The following is a 17,616-nucleotide window of genomic DNA, read 5'->3' as shown; positions in this document are numbered from 1 at the left end:
GCCTCATGGTAGTTGGAATACATCATGATAGGTGAAGCAACCTCGACCATGAAAACGTGGTTGACAGATTTCATGCAAAATTTCCAAAATATAGAATTTCTTTCAAGAATGAGGATTTGAAAATAAATTAGATGGTTACATTGCATACTCTTTGTTTCTTGCTTTATTCAAAATGTTTTGGTTTTGGAAGCTGATGTCAACATTAGAAAGCATAGCCTACATGAAGTCATATTATAATAACTCGATGCCTATCAAATAAGTAATAAAAATTCGCCATAATTCATCAAATATCCGTGGCTTCCAGGGGCGAAGCCCCTGGACCCCAACCGGGGGCCCTAGGCGGCCCCCTGGCCCCCAGCCAAGTGAGACTCGATTCGCTCCACTAGCCCCCTGTCGGGGCCTTTAGCCCCTCCGTCGGGCAGGTCCTGGCGCCACCCCTGTCTGTAGCACGTTCATGTAGATTGGTGTGTTCTGCCGGACGGTATTCAGAGGTGGGATACGGAGTGATTTAGCATCATGAACCAGGACCAAAATAATGAAACGGCGGGGTTACGTTGCGTTACAGTTACCATATTCAATGTTATTCAACAATTTATGACATTGCATTAATTTAAACATCAACTTCTTTTTTTTATTCCCTGCACTTAAACTATGTAAATTGCGGGATTAAGGACGGATTAGACCCTGTAGATAAAGGATGAAAATGTGAATGAAATTGTAATTAATGGATTTTCCATCAATAAATGGGATTTATTGCTCTACAATCCACATCTGCTCAGTTTCTCATCCAGTGATTTAGCAAAAAAATAAAAAATAAAATGCATGTTATTATAAGTGTCTGTAGGCCCCTGGATAAATAAATAACGATGCCGATTTAAACCTGAGATCGGCATGCATACTCAGACACTGGACCAGGGGTCGAATATATATTCACCAGTGCGGTGTTACAGAAAAGTACAAAGGTAATGAGCGTACCTGTAAGCCATTTTTGTGAGGTCATATTAATCATGTAGGTTGTGTATGCATCTTTAACTCGTACTGTGTAGTCACTTAGCAAGGTATACGAGTAGTGCGCGTCCGGCGCGTTCACGTAATCATCCAATGGCGTACCGGTTGTCAGGATGACACCAACTGCTAACAACAAAACGCTGGAAACACCAGAATAAGCCATTTCTGGACTGCTTATTAGGGGATTAAGTTTGATCTATTTATATTCGTTATCATTTCGTCACGAGTTTAGCGCCGGTGATAACCTTAGATAATAGCGTTCTGTTATCTCGTTTGCTCGGGCTTTGAATTAGTTGTAGTTAGTTCCGCAATCTGGTAATCAAAGCAATGTTTATTAAATCGATGAATGCGTTTGTGTATCTATCGTTAGCAAGTATCGACGCAGTCAAAGAAATTCATCAGCATCAAGTTTACCAATGTTGACTTTATCTGAACAATTACATACAAATACTTCCGTTTGAATTGCACAACAGAAATTTTGCATAAAAACACAAAAGCAACGGTAAACGAAAGTTGCGTGGTTTAAAGTCATTAGGCACTTTACGCAACAGGACGGGAAGCGGGTGGAGGGTGGTTTTGATAGTATAAAGTGGCTCTTAACACCGCTTTAGCAATTCATAAGCACCGCTATCGAATAAGTGACTTCCTTGAGTGCATGCCGAACTGAAGTAGGCCTACCCATCTGTATCAATCATTTACAGCATTATATATTTTGTAGTCCACAATACAATATTAAACGAGTGTGTTTCCCATTGATTTCAGACTTGGTTATACAAAGTGGCACAATTCTCTAACATGAATGATGAAGAAAACGATTCAAATGAGCTTAAGCGGGGCTTATCTCTGGTAGGCCTATATAGTGTTCAAAATATAACTACATAGGCTTTGTTGTTCATGGTCTAAAATCGCTGAGGATGAATTGGTCCAACACCTGTTAATAGATCATTAGGCTGAGCCCAGCACTTTTACTACATAATGTGATTTTTGGTACATGCGCATATTTCTGTCCCTGTTTTCGTTGTTTTTATATTGCATGTATGCGAAATTGGAAGGCCCATGGCATCTTCATCTACAAATATACAGCTTCATTTTTATGTCAAATTTGAATTTAGTTTACTGGTTGCTCACTCTGTTAGGTCTTGTAATCAATCTAAACAAATAAATTCGTACGAAAATGTATATTTTATTTTCTTGCTTTCAATACAATTTGTTACAACTTAATGCACTTTGTTTATTCTTTATTTGTTTGGTTCAGTTACTGTGGAACCCAGAGGGCACTGTTTGTTTTTAATTTCTACCTTTAATATTAAACCAAGAGGGCGGTATTGTAAAATGTGATTATATTTGATATATTGCCACAGAGATTACACACTGTGATTATAGTTCTTGAAATGTCTGTTAGTACTTTGAATGATATGGTAATAATTCATAATAATGGAATAGCATGTATCATAAAATATATTTTTCTTCCTTTAATTAAAGATTTTAATGCATCTCAGTTCATTTAAGACAACTGGGGTTATTGCTATGGTGACAGCATGTTTTTTAGCTGATGTTCCAGATGACGAGTTGTCCGTCCACACCAGTGCTACTCAGCTTACTCACAGAATCCTTCTTTCCAGTGTGAATGGAGAGTTGACTGAAAGGAACAATGCATTCAAAATGAATTAATAAAACTATAGATATTTTATAACTAAAGTACAAGATAATAAAGTGTTGCAGCACTTTAAATGGCAAGTGAGCTAGGAGGTGATTATAACAAGAAAATAAAATGTGTTTAATTAAACTTCCTGCATTTTTGTGTCTACTGCCCTCAGGCAGTAGACACTTTGCCATCCTGGTCAATCCGGAAGCGTAAAGTTGACATTGTGAGCGTGAGCTGACATTCACAAAAGTGTGAAGTAAGAATCTGGAAGTGTAAAGTTGACATTATGTCACATTAGTGATGTGTGAAATGTCGTGATTTTACTACTACCCGTAAACTCGGTCGTGTGTGGTACGATGCATTGCTAGCCAATCGCCATTATATATCAGACGAACAGTTCCAAAAGATGGAAGTTAAAATTAAATCGAGTAGAAGTGGTTAAACGGGTCAACAATTGAACTCGGGTCAAGACTGTTTTGCTTGTGGTTGTTCCCGTTGTTTTTTCTACCCTAACTCGGTGGTTTTGGAGTTGATGCTAGCTTATTAACAATATCAATCATCAGTCAGTCTGCACAAATTGGAAAGCTTGGATAATAATAAAAAGCACCGTTTCTATTAAATTTGGGAGTAGACACACTCTCCCACTGGGAGCCTATTTTTTAGATTATGTTAGAATACAATCATGCAAGAGTATCTAAGAATTTAAAAGAATACTTGAGAATATAAAATTGTTTTTGAGAGTGTCAGCTATTTTTACTTATGTAAATCAGTATTAAGTTGCACACAGGCTAACTTTATTGGTAAGGGTACTGTTTGTCATGCATGTATGTTACACTAATATAGAACTGAGTGATCATAATAAGTACTTTCAGCTCTCCAATTATGTTTCACTTGCCAATAGAGGGCAGTATATAACATATTCTATGAATCATAAATTCTAGTACACTGTATTGTATCACAATAAAAATTTAGATTATTATAAGGCAAGCCTTGTGAAATATATTTACAAATCTGGAATAATGACAGATTACATTAAAAGAAATAGAACTTTACTACTAGGCCTATACAACAATAATTAAACTGATAAATACGAAAAAGAAAAATACAGTATAATATTGAAAAGATAAAATATTGAAATTTAATACTAGAGTTGTGAATGAATAATTATTAAAACAAATATTTGAAGTACATATAAAGGAAAGGTAAAGGGTAAAGGTAGGAGAATAACCCATAACTTGCAGCGTCATTGTGCTGAGTATTACATGTGATACAGAATTTAAGCACTAAATATACGATCCAAACTATGATGAAGTTATATTTGTGTATGTGAAAATGCGCGAGATTATTTGAGAATATATGAGAATATGTAAGCATTTGTGAGGGTAGAGGCAAGTACTTACGTGATAGAGTTTTGATGGGTGGAGCTCTTGCCCTTCTCTTCGTTAGTTGTTGCATGCTTGTCCATTTTCTGGAACATTGCCATAGCACTGACTTTGCCAGCTGCCTTCTTTGATGCAACGGAGATCTTCTTCACAAAGGTTATGGCACCATTGGCATCTACGGAATATCTCATCAACTCGCAATCATGTCCCTAGTGTCAGAGAAACATTAACATGTTAGATGATTTCTAAAATATAGTTATTTCAGTCTCAAATATTAAGAGAAGTTTAGAGGGCTTAGTTCTCAAACAGGACATTTTAAACAGCTTTAAAAAAATATATTTATGTACACTGAAGAAAATTTATGAAAAAGTAAACACTATGATAGTTTCTTGATGTCCAGCTAAAACATGAAGAGCAGCGATGATATTACACAAAATATCCAACCAATTGCAAGGTTTGAAATACACGCACATCCCCACAACCGTTACTACTAATTTATATGACAGAATCGATGCTGCTTTTCAGATATTTGAAAAAAATATGTTACATGCCTAAATATGGTCATGATGACATCACATCATGACCATATATAGGCACATAATGACTATATGTGGGCCTTACAGCAACAATCAAAGCATTGGGAGAGATCCAGGTGCAACATAAGAAGGGCAGGTACGGAGTCCTGGTCGTAGTCACGAGCGAATCAGCTGCTGCGTTAACAACGTTGATGGTGCTGTTGTGACACACCCACGCCAGACGGTTACCATCGCTGCTGAAGCTGACGTCATGCACCCATCCTCCGGAGGTTGTCACCTCACTCATCAGGACACCAAATGACATCTTCTTGCCCCATGGGGTGCTCTCTGGCTTCTGGGCCTCAATCTCTTTCACATAGGCAGAGAACACTCTACAAAGATTGCGAAATATGAAAAAAATCAAGCATTATATATTTAATTCAAATATTATGAAACCAGTTATAACAATATTATCAACAATACAAGAATAACAGAAACCACAATAATAAAAATACATACTATGTCTTCAACAGAATATTCAATAACCAATGACAATAACTGCTAACATTATCAGTGTTGTATTGAGAAAATTTCTGTACATAATACACATTAACTGGGTGTTTACAATTACTGGCCTAATTAAATAATTAATAACAATTTCAGACGCATTTTGTGCCAGACAGAGTTTGTTAATTTGCAACGCCCACCAAAAGCATACCTGAACAACACCAAACAGCCTTGGTATAATATTAATATTTTAAATAAAAAAAATAATGATGATAATAAAATTAGAACAATAATAGTTCAGGCATTGCAGAGACATTAAGATGATGTGCATTACCTAACTTTGAAGTCAGTTGAGCCACAAGCCAGCAGTACATTGTTTGGATGCCAGTCAAGGCAGGTCACGGTTGAGCGAATCGGCTTCTTGATGTGCTTACTCACCCACCTACAAAAACAAATAGGACAGGAAGGCATGAGAATATGAATTTTAATGACAATAATATTAGATCATTTAGAAGAACAATAATAGCTTATAAAGCACAATAATAATTTTAGATCTTTGATAACTCACCAATCATTTTCACTTTCAAAGTAGCAGATTGATATCAGGCGAGCACCACTACCAACAGCAAACTTATCCTCTAATAAAAAAGATGTAGTCAAAAAGTATTTTAGTACAAATTCTGATGATACTGTTTAATAATAGTAACATGACCATCTTTTATAGAGTAGTACAGGAAGCCTCAGTACTGATTTAGTCAAGAGTCGACCACTGAGGTTTGGTGGATGAAACTAAACACCGTAAATTTATTCCAATCTACACAGTAAGCCACACAGTAATCAGTTTATCCCCGTCTAAAAACCCTATAGAGCATAGTAATAAACTATATATAAATGATGACCTAATAAGTGCGTTTCAAATAAGCGCCACAAAGCTCTTTTAGGACATTTACAAATACTCCATAAATTTCAAAGTGCATTTAAATACTTAGAAGTAGAAAGCCCTGTATTTATGTCAAAAATAGTATGTATGTATTATTGTAATATTAATATTAGTAAAACAAAAATATATGTGTTGCATACATTAATAAAAAAGACAGCTCCTGTATTTATTTCTAAAAAAAAAACCAAAATGCATAATATTTTAAAATCACTAACATATGTGCTAGATCAATTTAAACTTAATATTATATTATATAATAGTTATTTACTATTGTTTCTTGCTATCTGAACCTGTTAAAACCTACCTCTAGGGGACCACTTGACACAAGTTGCAGCACGATTGATACGCAAAATAACAAGCGTTGGCCGCCATTCTCCCTTGTCGTTCAGCACCCACACGTAGGCGTTACGATCGGTGCCACAAGTGACAATACGGTTGCTTTCAGCAGCCCAGTCGATACTAGTTACACGCTGGGTGTGCTGTGAATGAAAAAAGGGACATACTTTATTTTTTATTATTTTCTTTATATTTCAAGCAAATACAAGTACACATAAAACATGGTGGCTGGTGGTGTTGGTGGGAGAGATGATGATGATGATTATGATGATGATGGAGGAGATGATGATGATGATGATGATGATGGTGTAGATGATGATGATGATGATGATGATTTAGGATGATGATGATGATGATGGGAGAGATGATGATTTATGATGATGATTTAGGATGATGATGATGATGATGATGGTGGAAATGATGATGATGATGATGATGATGATGATGATGGTGTAGATGATGATGATGATTTAGGATGATGATGATGATGATGATGGTGGAGATGATGATTTAGGATGATGATGATGATGGTGGAGATGATGATTTATGATGATGATTTAGGATGACGATGATGATGATGATGATGATGATGATGATGGTGGAGATGATGATGATGATAGCACTGGCAAGCAGCATCAGAAGTAGTAGCAACAACAACAGCAAAAACAATAGCAACAACAGTGAGAATAATCATTAATAAAGGTTTATGTATGTTCATTACCTCCTTCATGGTGAAAGTTTTCTCCCATCCACTCCCCTTCTTGCTGTAGATATGCACTTCATGGTTATTTGGAGAAATGGCAATCTCTGTCAAAAAAAAAAAAAAAAAAAAATTTAAAATACATACACAAAACATATTCAACTTCTTGTTTATTATTATTTATTTATTCAACAACCTGTTGAGAGGTGGCTCTAATAGGAATGCTGACTTGAAGAGGCTCTTTCAAGACAGTTCAAATACAGATGTTATTTGCTCTTTAGTCCGTACTCTATATCTTGTCAGCTTGCAAACCTCTCAAAATAAAAAAATTCATACAATGCACGGTTTTGATACTTTTTGACAGATCATGCTATTAAACAGTATGTCTGTAGAAGGTATGTAACGTAATTTGTATGGACTACTCACTTCAATGATTTTGCTGTAAGTATATACATTTCATGACTACAAACTTAACTTTAAGAAGTCTGATGGTTTTGAACTTTGTACTGATAAAATTACAAGACATTTTGATACTTAATTCATGATTGTAATAAATTATATAAGAAACCAATCCTGCGACTTACGTGAACGGTTTCCATTCCAAGCATGGCAAGTAACAGGTTCAACCCCAAAACTGAATTTTTCCATTTTGTTCTACTGAACCTTAAAGAAGGAAACAATATTTACAAATTGCTCTTTTGTTTATGATTTCTCAAACAAAGATAGGCCTAGGAATAGCCAGGCTCTTGCCTAGCCCATTATATATTTTTTGACATGTCATTGACATTTTGGCATTAATACGACGTACTTTTTTTCTATGATTGCCAGTACTTGAAAAATGACGCACTAGCTAGTGTTAAGCTTCCTGATAGCATACTACTCTAGGCCTACTTCCTCATCAAGAGGGTGTGGCAAATAAATCCAATTGAAGGCGAAGAATGTCTCACTTCCCGGATGAGTTAAACATCAACTGCCCGGTCAACGGCGAGCCTAAATATTAATAATAGCTAAATCCATACAACTTACCCAGTTAACAGTCCGTGAAACGTACAAATATGAAAACAGTAGCTTACCTTCAGGTAACCAGAAACAAATGGAATGGTATTAATGATTTGTAAAATGTAAATTTTAGAGTAATTTGTCCGCGGACTCTGGGCAGTCTACACGAACTAGCGTACAATATTATGCGGAAGTGACAATCATAAATTCCCACGCTACAATGACCAATAGGTGGCGCAATTTTCTGTTTTTTTTTATGCTTTATTGAAGCTGAGCCCAAAGTGGAGCTTGAATCTGACTGCGCTGGTCCTTTCTTTTGGCAACTTTGGCATTGTTCTTGAGAGGTAAAGTTGATAATAACCATATATTTGTGTTCCTAATATATTATAGACTTAACTCTTCTTACTGATTTCGCTTTTGTTGAGTTGTTTAACCAGTTAAGCAACTCAGCAACTCACCACGGGAGAACCCACCTTTATTATGACCCATTAATTGTAGTACCAGGAAGTTGTAATTAGCTAAATAACAACTTCCTGGTAGTACTAAGTATTTAGGCCAATCTTTGGCAAAACCAACACGAATGTGGTTTACTTCAAATACTGCTCATATTTCCATTCCAATACACTTTTTTTTCATAAGAACCAGTAAAATGTTGCCAAGGGTCAGTGTTCTTATTTTTTGGCCAATTTCAGGCTTAATATTTTACACACTTTGCAAACCTAAAATATTATTGTAAAGTCAGTATATTACTGTACAGAATAATATTGAGGGTATTTTTGACACCTGCTGCACATAAGGTTTAGAAGATTTGTTGGTTTTTCTAGTTTTTAAAAATAAAATTCTCATTTGACATTTTATCACACAATAAATTTTTATTCAATCAATTTCCTTTATCATAGGACCTATATATTTTAGTTTTTTACAATTCTCAATTCAAAGATTGATTAAAAAGGCATCAAGGACAAGCAAGCAAGTTTTGATGCCCTACAAATTGCCACAGACTCAATTAATTTATTTTATTTTGTTCTTATTTTCTAAGCAATTTTAACTTCTTTTAACTTTTGTTCTTATAAAATGTGTTCTTAAAAAGTGTATTCAAACCAAGACAAAGTGATGCTAAAAGGTTAAAGTACAATAGCATACACTGAAAGGAGACTGTATTCTGTCTGAGTTAATGAAATCTCTTGCATAGCTAATGCAGTGATTGTTATATTTTTTGCTTTTCAAGGTATGGCTTCAAAGGTATCAACTCTTGTGTCAACAAAATGGCTGTTTGAACAGATATCAAGAGGCATGAATAATAATCTACAAGTTTTGGACTCTTCTTGGTATCTACCAAAAGCTAAACGTGATCCTTTGAAGGAGTACAAAGAGAGGCACATACCTGGTTCCCTGTTTTATGACATCGAAGAGAACTCCGACAACACGTCGCCATATTCTCATACACTGCCATCACCAGATGAGTTCTCAAAGTACATTGGCAAACTAGGTGTTGGATCAGATACTCATGTCGTAGTCTACGATGGTAGTGAACAGGCTGGCTTTTTCTCTGCTCCTCGTCTGTGGTTCCTGTTACGAGTGTTTGGACATCAGCAGGTGTCCGTTCTGAATGGTGGGCTTCAAAAGTGGATTAGCGATGGCTACGAGCTCACAGACAAAATACCAGAAGTAGACGAAGCACAATTTCAAGCTAAGTTTCACTCAGAGAAAGTGAAGAGTTTTGAAGAAATGGATGCCAACATAACCGAGAAGAAATATCAAGTAATGGATGCAAGATCAAAAGGAAGGTTTGATGGAACAGCTCCAGAACCAAGATCAGGTATTAACACCTACATGACAATAATCAGGCATAATTTACACTTTTTTGTTGTTTTGACAGCTTCCTACTCAATAAACTTTGTTGTACTGAAGAGACCTGGCAGACTTATAATGGAAGAGGACATGGATGTCTGCATATATTTAAAACAACCATACATCGGTATCAAAGACTGATCCAACATTTGGCCGCCAACCCAGACAGAAATACTGTATATTCTGACGTATAAGACAAGGCTTAAAATAGAAAATTACAATTGAAAAACGAGGTTGCCTTATACGACTGACATACAAAAATGTTTGCTTATACGCGAGTGTACATATACGGTAAATCTGAATGTATGTATGTATGACCAACCAGGTCCATAACCAGGATTCCTTGGGGTTTTAGTATTGAGAACCAGAAAACAAGAGGTGCAAGCACTCTGTCTGGTGGGATCCAGGGCAAAAGCTCTTGTGGGGTCAGGTGGCATAGCTACCAGGAACTGAAGCATTTTGATATGGTTTTTGATGGAAAGAGATTTGCTTGAGGGTTTGGCCAAACTGTAGAAACGCCCTTAGTTACCGGCCTGCCAGCTTTATGAGCTTAATGAACTGTATTTATACAGTATATACAGTATATTTACATAATCAAACCTTGTTTACTTTTCTTTCAGACTGCAAATCAGGACATATCCCAAATTCTATTAGTTTACCATTTCCCAGCATCATTGACATGGAAAACAAATGCATGAGGAGTCCTGAGGAAATACAAAAGATTTTTGATGACAGTGGAATCGACTTAAGCAAACCGCTTGCAGCCTCATGTGGTGCAGGGATCTCAGCATGCGTGCTAATTCTTGGGGCGCACATGGCTGGCAAGGACGACGTGTATCTGTTCGATGGTTCATGGGTCGAATACTACAAGCGAGCAAAACCAGAAAATATTCACACTCTAGATACACCATTAGGATAAATTTTGGGTTTGATACGTACAGTTAGAAAATATAAACATTCCAATTATGCGAGGCATGCCATCCAAAACCAGCGTAAAGTTGCCAATTGTTGAAATGAGTAATTAGCATAAGAATATAGCAGTATTGTATACTTTAGTACAGAGAAACCATAATACTTTTACTCATAACTTTGGCAATAATAAGTCAGTTCCAGTAAATGACACATACCATAATTTATAACGTGGAGAATAAGAATATATTAAAAAGTAAATCTTCGTTTTTGGTCAATGATGCTGTTTTTTGGATGGCAAGCCTCATATTAAGGATTCATATCAGATCATGTCTCCCCAGGGGTCCCAATTCTCCAATAAGGCACAGGAATCTCATGGAAATTATTAGAAATTGCGGTGGCCAATTGTTGCCGAGTGGTGTATTCAAAATATAATTTAAATTTTAAATAGTATAGCAAATGAAACAAAGCATAAAAGATATCTGTTTATCAGGATAATAGTTAATCAGGGAATGTAAAGTAAGTTTTTTTGTTTTGTTTTAAAGTATAAAACATATGGCAAAAATGTATGTACGGTATAAAAAAAATCCATTATGTAGACAATAACCTATCCAGTTTCAAGCACTTAACCATTAACTTGGCTGGTAATCAATTAAGAGAGATTTTCATATTTATGGTCTGTAATTTAAAATGTCTCTTTTGTAATATAAATGAGGTATTTAATGTAATTTAATGCCTAAAGGGGTATTTCTCAATTTTATTTACCATATAGTTCAATCAAATTTACAGGCGGATACTTAGTTCATTGAAAGTGGATGTTTGCAGTGTAGCGTACATAAAACATCTTTAAAATGCAAAAGAAAATTAAGTGAGACTTATTGAATTAAGTAAACACAATTTTCGTTGTAAAGATAGTCAAATATTTGTTATATTTCTCACCAAATATAATCCACATTCATCTAAATCTCTTGTAACTTTAATACATTAGTACATTTCTAAAATCAATTATTGAGACAAACAAAATAAAAACATTGGAACCACATTGCCCACAGAAGAATGGTAAACAAACTACATCTTAAAATGGTAGTCCGACACTTTATGTGATATTAACACATAAGCAGTAATGATTACATACATGGTAGTGACACATATTTTCATTCATTAAAACATACATTAAATGATTGTGGTAATCACACATGATTGTGACAATACTGACATGGCAGTCATACAATAATTAATTACACTTGCATGGTAGTTATGTTATAATTACACATGCATGGTGCAGTCATTTGGTAACCCAATACAGTTGCATGGTAGTCATGTGGTAATTACAAAATGCATGGTTCAGTCATTTGGTAACCCAATTACACTTGCAAGGTAGTCATGGGGTAGTTTGGGTATATTCACACAAACGGCGTAAGCCTGGCGTAGTGTACGCCTTTGTGTGTGAACTAGGGAGTGGCGTTACTTACGCCACTCACAACGCCACCTCTGTGGTGTTATTAACACCACGGATCTAACGCCAGTGATGCTTGAATGATTTGACCTCATTTCAAGAGATTGACCAATCACGATTGCAATAGATTAGTTACTTTGATCTCTTTCCTGTCTCTCTATAAATAAAATGGTAAAGGGGTTCTTTTTATATTGCATTTTACTTAGTTTACAATGTATATGATTTGTTGATTGTGTTTTGTAAGATATTTTAATCTATTTAGACTGTATTAAAACCTGCAATAACAACTGTTCCACAATGCTAGCTGAAAAATCAGAAGTAGCATTGCTCATTTAAAATACAATAATCATATAAAGTTCACTTCAAACAATTCACAGGTTTTAATGATGCACTGTAAATATTTCACTACAGTTACACTTTGGAATTTTATTCCGTGGATTAGCTTATCCCGGCGTAAGCTCCGCCAGTCTTACACCGTGTGTGTGTGAACATACCTTTACACATGCATGGTAGTCATGTGATAATTACACATGCATGGTGCAGTCATTTGGAAACCCAATTACACATGCATGGTAGTCAAGTGGTTGTTACACCTGTTACACCTGCATGATCATGTGACAATCCCACATGCCTAATCCTAACTGACCAATAGTTTTTCAAAAAGTAGTCTTTTTGCAGTCTCTTTTATGTATCAATGAGTGCATATTAAAAAAAACCAATCAAAGAATTGTGAGCTGAGGGTTTTTTAATGTAGGATCAGTGAATAGATGTGAGACTAGCACTGCAACCGTATGAATTCACATAGAGCTATCATGAATATTCATACAAAATATTAGGAATTCATATGGATTATTCATATAAATTCACACGCATTACAAATATTCATTACACATGAATATTTATATTAATTCACATAAAGAACACAAAACATTATTAAAATACTATAACATATTTTTCATACATCTTATCTGAAAATACATTTGATTTGCATTTTTATGGAGAACAGATAATTTGCATTTTGTTTATTTTCAATCAATTTTATATCACATTTCTTAAAAATTCTATCACATTAGATACCATTACCCACAAATAAAGCATTCTACTTTGATACAATAATCAATTGATATTTTGCACTGATATTCATTAAACCATATACTGTAATATAGTGATATTTGATATTTAGATTACAGTTTATATTTTACACTTTACCTATTACTGTATACATTTTCACAATTTGTCTCATTCCTAAATATTAAACCTATGAATGTTCACTATTGCTAAATGTAGCTAGGTATCATTACATAATTACAGAATACTTCAAAGCAGTGGTGGTGTTAGTTGGGGGTGGGGCCCAGAGGCCCTGTTCAGGCTCAACACAATTCATGAAAGTGGGGGGGGGGAGGAGAGTGAACAAATAAATAATCATTTAATTTTTAGATTACTTTACTCTAAAATTCATTAAATAAACCTTTCAAATTACCCAAATGTGTGAAGCTTCCAGGAGATTTGTTTACTGGACTCTTTTTGGGGATTTAAGCAGCCCCCTGTTCCCAAAAACTCAAATTCTCATCAGGAACATCCCTGGGCGAATCTTAGTGCCCCCACTGCTTGAACGAATAGCAAATTAATTGTTTTACTTAAAAGCAAGAGTTGGTTTTAGCTGCGGGTATTGTCTACTCTATCAAATATTATACATAAATGTGATATGCCCATATTAGGGTGTAATATAACATCACTCCCATATATATGGGTACTGTACCTCACACAAATTTGTTGCATAAAATTTGATAGTGTGGACAAGTATCGAATACTGTATCTTCGTAGACAAAATGTTAAAACTAAAATCTTTAAAATGATGACATCATCAAATACATAAACGTATGATGAGAAAATTAGGGGAACAGTCTGGTTAAAACATATACAGTAATATAATAAGGGAAAGAACTATGAAAATACTGTATATTTACCGTATATAATAATTATTTAGGCTATTAATACTGTTGAAATATCAAAACAAATTTTGATAGTGTTTTTGATTATTTACAGGTGATGAACTGACATAAAGCCAACTTAAATTGCCACTAAAAAATCCAAGAAACTTTGTCTCATTACTTACAGGTGATTTCCTTTACAGCCCTGAGTGAGAGATTTCAAGTGAGGTTAGGATCATAAACAGCAGTGGAATATTACACAATTATTTTGAACATTCTAAAATTTAAACATTTAAATCTGAATTAGATGTTGTTCATGAAAAATAAATATGGTACTGTCAAACTAAATTGTCATGGGGTGAGGAAAACAAACTACAGTAAAATCAGGAAAAAAATTCCATGGTAGTAGTACCTACATTGCTTATTATGTGGAGGATTAAGCATGCTCCAACAATAGAAAGTCTAGTCATGAAAATTTAAATGTTCAAAGCAATAGATATATAAGACAAATTATACTCTTTTCAAGTAAACTTTATACTTTTTTAATGTATAAAGCCATCAATATAAATAAAAATGACTTTAAAAATAATACTCTTTCATGTGAACAAATGAATTAAAATAATCTGCAAGGTTCATAATGGTTATGGTGGGAGAAGGCCAGCATAATCAATACACATATTATTTCACCTAAAACCACAAATATTTTAAATTATACAAATTATATATCAATAAATATTCAAAAACCATATTTGCACGTAACAAAACAACAGTACCTGTATTATACAAATTAAAATACACAAACCATACAAAACTATAGAAAAGCTAGATTTATCTATATATTCTACATTCAATTTCAAATTGCTTCTTAAGAAATAAATCTAAATATTACCATGAATTAAAAACTTTACTCCATGATATTACACACTATTCACAGAAACTAAATGTATGTCGGAGTTATACAATATATTTCAATATTTTTTATATTTAGTAATTAAATCTCTCTAAAATAGATACACCACAATCATCTTGATTAACACCAATCATTAAATAGTGTAACAATTACAAACAGTATTCATTAGTAAGTAATCGGGAAAAAACAAATATAAAGCATTAGTAGAGCTAAATAAAAATATCAACTACTGTGGGTCAAAATGTCTAGTAAAATGATTTACCCATGGATTTAAGGTTATATAGCTGAATAAAAAGGGGACCTAAATACCTGTGACACCGGTATATTATATGTAGCAGTAATGGAGCCTGGCCTCTAATCCCAGAATCTTCCCTAAAAAAGATTTTGGATGAAATTTTGATATTAAAAATATATGAACACAGATCAGTGGTAGATTCAAGAAGCAGGGGGTGGGGGGGGGCCTGGGACCCCCAAAATCTTTAAAAATTGTAAAAAAAAAAGAAAATTACATTCAAATCTTAAGTCTAACAGTGCCATTTCTGGCCTTCTAGAGGTGACATTATTGTAAATAATCACCAACCATGGTGGGGCTGAGGTGGTATAGACTTTCCATCTGTCAAAGTACCTCTCTGGCCCCCCTCTATTTCAAATTCCTGGATCTGCCACTAGAGATGAAGGAGCTTACTAACTCCCCAACATCTATAGCAGCATATTAGTTTTTGGTGTACCCAATGTATTGACAACACCTCATTAACACAGGTTCAAGTTGCAACAACAATGATGATAAAACAACACTAGTCAGTGCCTAATGAAAATCAGTTGTGAGCAGATCAAAATAATGAAAGATAGTGAAAATAAATGGTTCATCACAAGAAATGTCAATGGCCTTATTTGACTGGTTCATTTCGTTGACTACGATTTTTCGTTGAGTATTATTTTCATTCAACTGGTTTGTAAAATAGACTGTAAATCAGTCTGCGTTAATCTGAGTTTGGCTGATTGGTCAGTTTAGCAACAACATTTGCGTTAATATAATTTTGATAAAATTTCAGAAAATAAAAATCATATTATTTACCCACATGAAGTCAAAAAATAATTGTAGGCTAACAGAATTCAAAAACTGGATGTAAACATTTTTATTACGCAGCGTGTATAGCGGTAACAATGCAGCCATTTTGTTTTGTCGAGTATTTACCAGTTTTCTATTGGACTGGTCGTCTTCGTTAAGTAGGATTTTACCACTACGCAGTTGGGCGTGGTTTAACGAAGAACGACCAGCCGAATACGGTCTATATTACATTTATATTTTCAACCAGATGAAATTATTTGAACTTCTATAAATAATATACATACAGCAACCAATCAATTAAATCATAGGTCACCTGAAAGTCAGGCATTACAATTTTCTGACATTACACTGGATTATGTGCATTAATTCTAATTGGGTTGAAGATATTGAGAAGCATCCATTAAAGCTTTATTGGGCATAATTCAAGGAAGCATGAAGCGAAGAGTTTGGTGGTATTTTGCAGAATTGCCACTAGAGGACGCCCACGGGACAATTTCCTAAGTCACTTGAAAAGATTCGCAGAAATTAAAGACAACTATGACCTGCTTGAAGCACACTTGGGTAAAAGCCGTGGGAAGACTTAGATTGTCAATGATAGTTGTGATAGGTAGAAAAATTTATTAATTTTTTAAACATGTATTTCATTAATTTACTAAAAAAGTGAAAAGAACTGAAATTGATAGGAAAGATCACAGATGCTGTAATACTGACTGTACTAGTGTTGGTATTTCCCCCAGATGAATAGGAGATGCCTGTCAACTCAAGTGTACAAAGACAACTTTCATAGGCAAGATGGAAGCTGCCACTGTGCTGGCTGAACAAAGTCCAACCAATTGCCTCTACCCCATCACAGTGGCTGACCAGCTGGCATTAGACTACCTATAGTATCAGAGTTGTCACCTGGTTTTCACTGGCTAAATCCAAGGGGCCTCAGACCTTAGGTGGCCTTTGGATATCAATCGGTGTTTTTTGCACAAATAGGCCCAGCGAGGTAGCTTGACATCAAAAAACCACATTTAAGATATCCAAAATGCCAAAGCAAAATGGAAATTCGCCCATAACACACGGAGGCCTTATGAGGAAAACCAGCCCCAGTGGTAGTGGAACCCTAAGAAGTATGTTACTACTAAGGAAGCAAAACTGTTACAGGAAGACTGTTCAGTTATATCAATCTGTATAATGTTATTATGTAATATTATCATTTTGTTCTATACACTAATGCATCATTAAGTACAGATGTCAATCGAGGGTGAAACCATTTTCACTTCACTACAGACAACACCATTTCTTGTACCTGTCTCCAAAATCACTGGTACTCCCGTCACTAGTCAATGAGTGCAATAATATGTGAGCTGTCGTGACAAAATGAGTCTTGTAGTACGAAAAATGAAAAATGAGTTACTGATATATTTAGATTGATGAACATATAAGCTTTTGGTGTTTAAATCATGCTCCTAG

At 34.8% G+C, this 17,616-nt stretch overlaps 3 protein-coding genes across 4 annotated transcripts in view; 1 reads left to right on the top strand and 2 right to left on the bottom strand.

The window, feature by feature from the left end:
- LOC117118571 (autocrine proliferation repressor protein A-like) overlaps window positions 1–2,055 on the bottom strand; it is a 10,570-nt gene extending 8,515 nt beyond the window's left edge. Inside the window, exon 1 of the mRNA XM_033263187.1 lies at window positions 976–2,055. Coding sequence (XP_033119078.1) covers window positions 976–1,171 — 196 coding nt within the window. The 5' untranslated portion in view covers window positions 1,172–2,055. The remainder of the gene's footprint in view (window positions 1–975) is intronic.
- Window positions 2,056–2,171: 116 nt separating this feature from the next.
- On the bottom strand, window positions 2,172–8,250 carry LOC117118569 (actin-related protein 2/3 complex subunit 1A-like). 2 transcript variants are annotated; one of them, XM_033263184.1, is made up of 9 exons: window positions 8,107–8,250; window positions 7,618–7,696; window positions 7,055–7,140; window positions 6,302–6,476; window positions 5,626–5,695; window positions 5,392–5,499; window positions 4,657–4,942; window positions 4,054–4,244; window positions 2,172–2,647 (listed from the first exon to the last, which is right to left on the bottom strand). In XM_033263184.1, the coding sequence occupies exons 2-9, from the start codon at window positions 7,679–7,681 to the stop codon at window positions 2,554–2,556; spliced, it is 1,074 nt and encodes a 357-aa protein (XP_033119075.1). In that variant the 5' UTR covers window positions 7,682–7,696; window positions 8,107–8,250; the 3' UTR covers window positions 2,172–2,553. The 2 variants fall into 2 exon arrangements, with proteins under 2 accessions (XP_033119075.1, XP_033119076.1); XM_033263185.1 differs by having other exon boundaries at window positions 8,060–8,200.
- A 5-nt stretch (window positions 8,251–8,255) lies between these two features.
- On the top strand, window positions 8,256–11,168 carry LOC117118570 (3-mercaptopyruvate sulfurtransferase-like). Its single transcript, XM_033263186.1, has 3 exons — window positions 8,256–8,376; window positions 9,261–9,851; window positions 10,504–11,168. Exons 2-3 carry the CDS (start codon window positions 9,263–9,265, stop codon window positions 10,800–10,802), a joined length of 888 nt encoding a protein of 295 aa, XP_033119077.1. The 5' UTR covers window positions 8,256–8,376; window positions 9,261–9,262; the 3' UTR covers window positions 10,803–11,168.
- The last annotated feature ends 6,448 nt before the right edge of the window (window positions 11,169–17,616 follow it).

Source organism: Anneissia japonica, unplaced genomic scaffold (assembly GCF_011630105.1).
Source record: "Anneissia japonica isolate Jap-2015-1 unplaced genomic scaffold, ASM1163010v1 scaffold3180_len207689_cov159, whole genome shotgun sequence".
NCBI classification, from domain to species: domain Eukaryota; kingdom Metazoa; phylum Echinodermata; class Crinoidea; order Comatulida; family Comatulidae; genus Anneissia; species Anneissia japonica.
This window is presented reverse-complemented; position numbering and strand designations above follow the sequence as displayed.

Excerpts from the sequence above, each read along its gene's own strand:
- LOC117118569 (XM_033263184.1), bottom strand. The coding sequence starts at position 7,681 with ATGGAAAAATTCAGTTTTGGGGTTGAACCTGTTACTTGCCATGCTTGG. Across the intron at positions 7,141-7,617 it reads TTGGAATGGAAACCGTTCAC|AGATTGCCATTTCTCCAAAT; the intron begins GTAAGTCGCAGG and ends TTTTTTTGACAG. Across the intron at positions 4,245-4,656 it reads CCAATGCTTTGATTGTTGCT|GGACATGATTGCGAGTTGAT; the intron begins GTAAGGCCCACA and ends CTCTGACACTAG.
- LOC117118570 (XM_033263186.1), top strand. The coding sequence starts at position 9,263 with ATGGCTTCAAAGGTATCAACTCTTGTGTCAACAAAATGGCTGTTTGAA. Across the intron at positions 9,852-10,503 it reads AGCTCCAGAACCAAGATCAG|ACTGCAAATCAGGACATATC; the intron begins GTATTAACACCT and ends CTTTTCTTTCAG.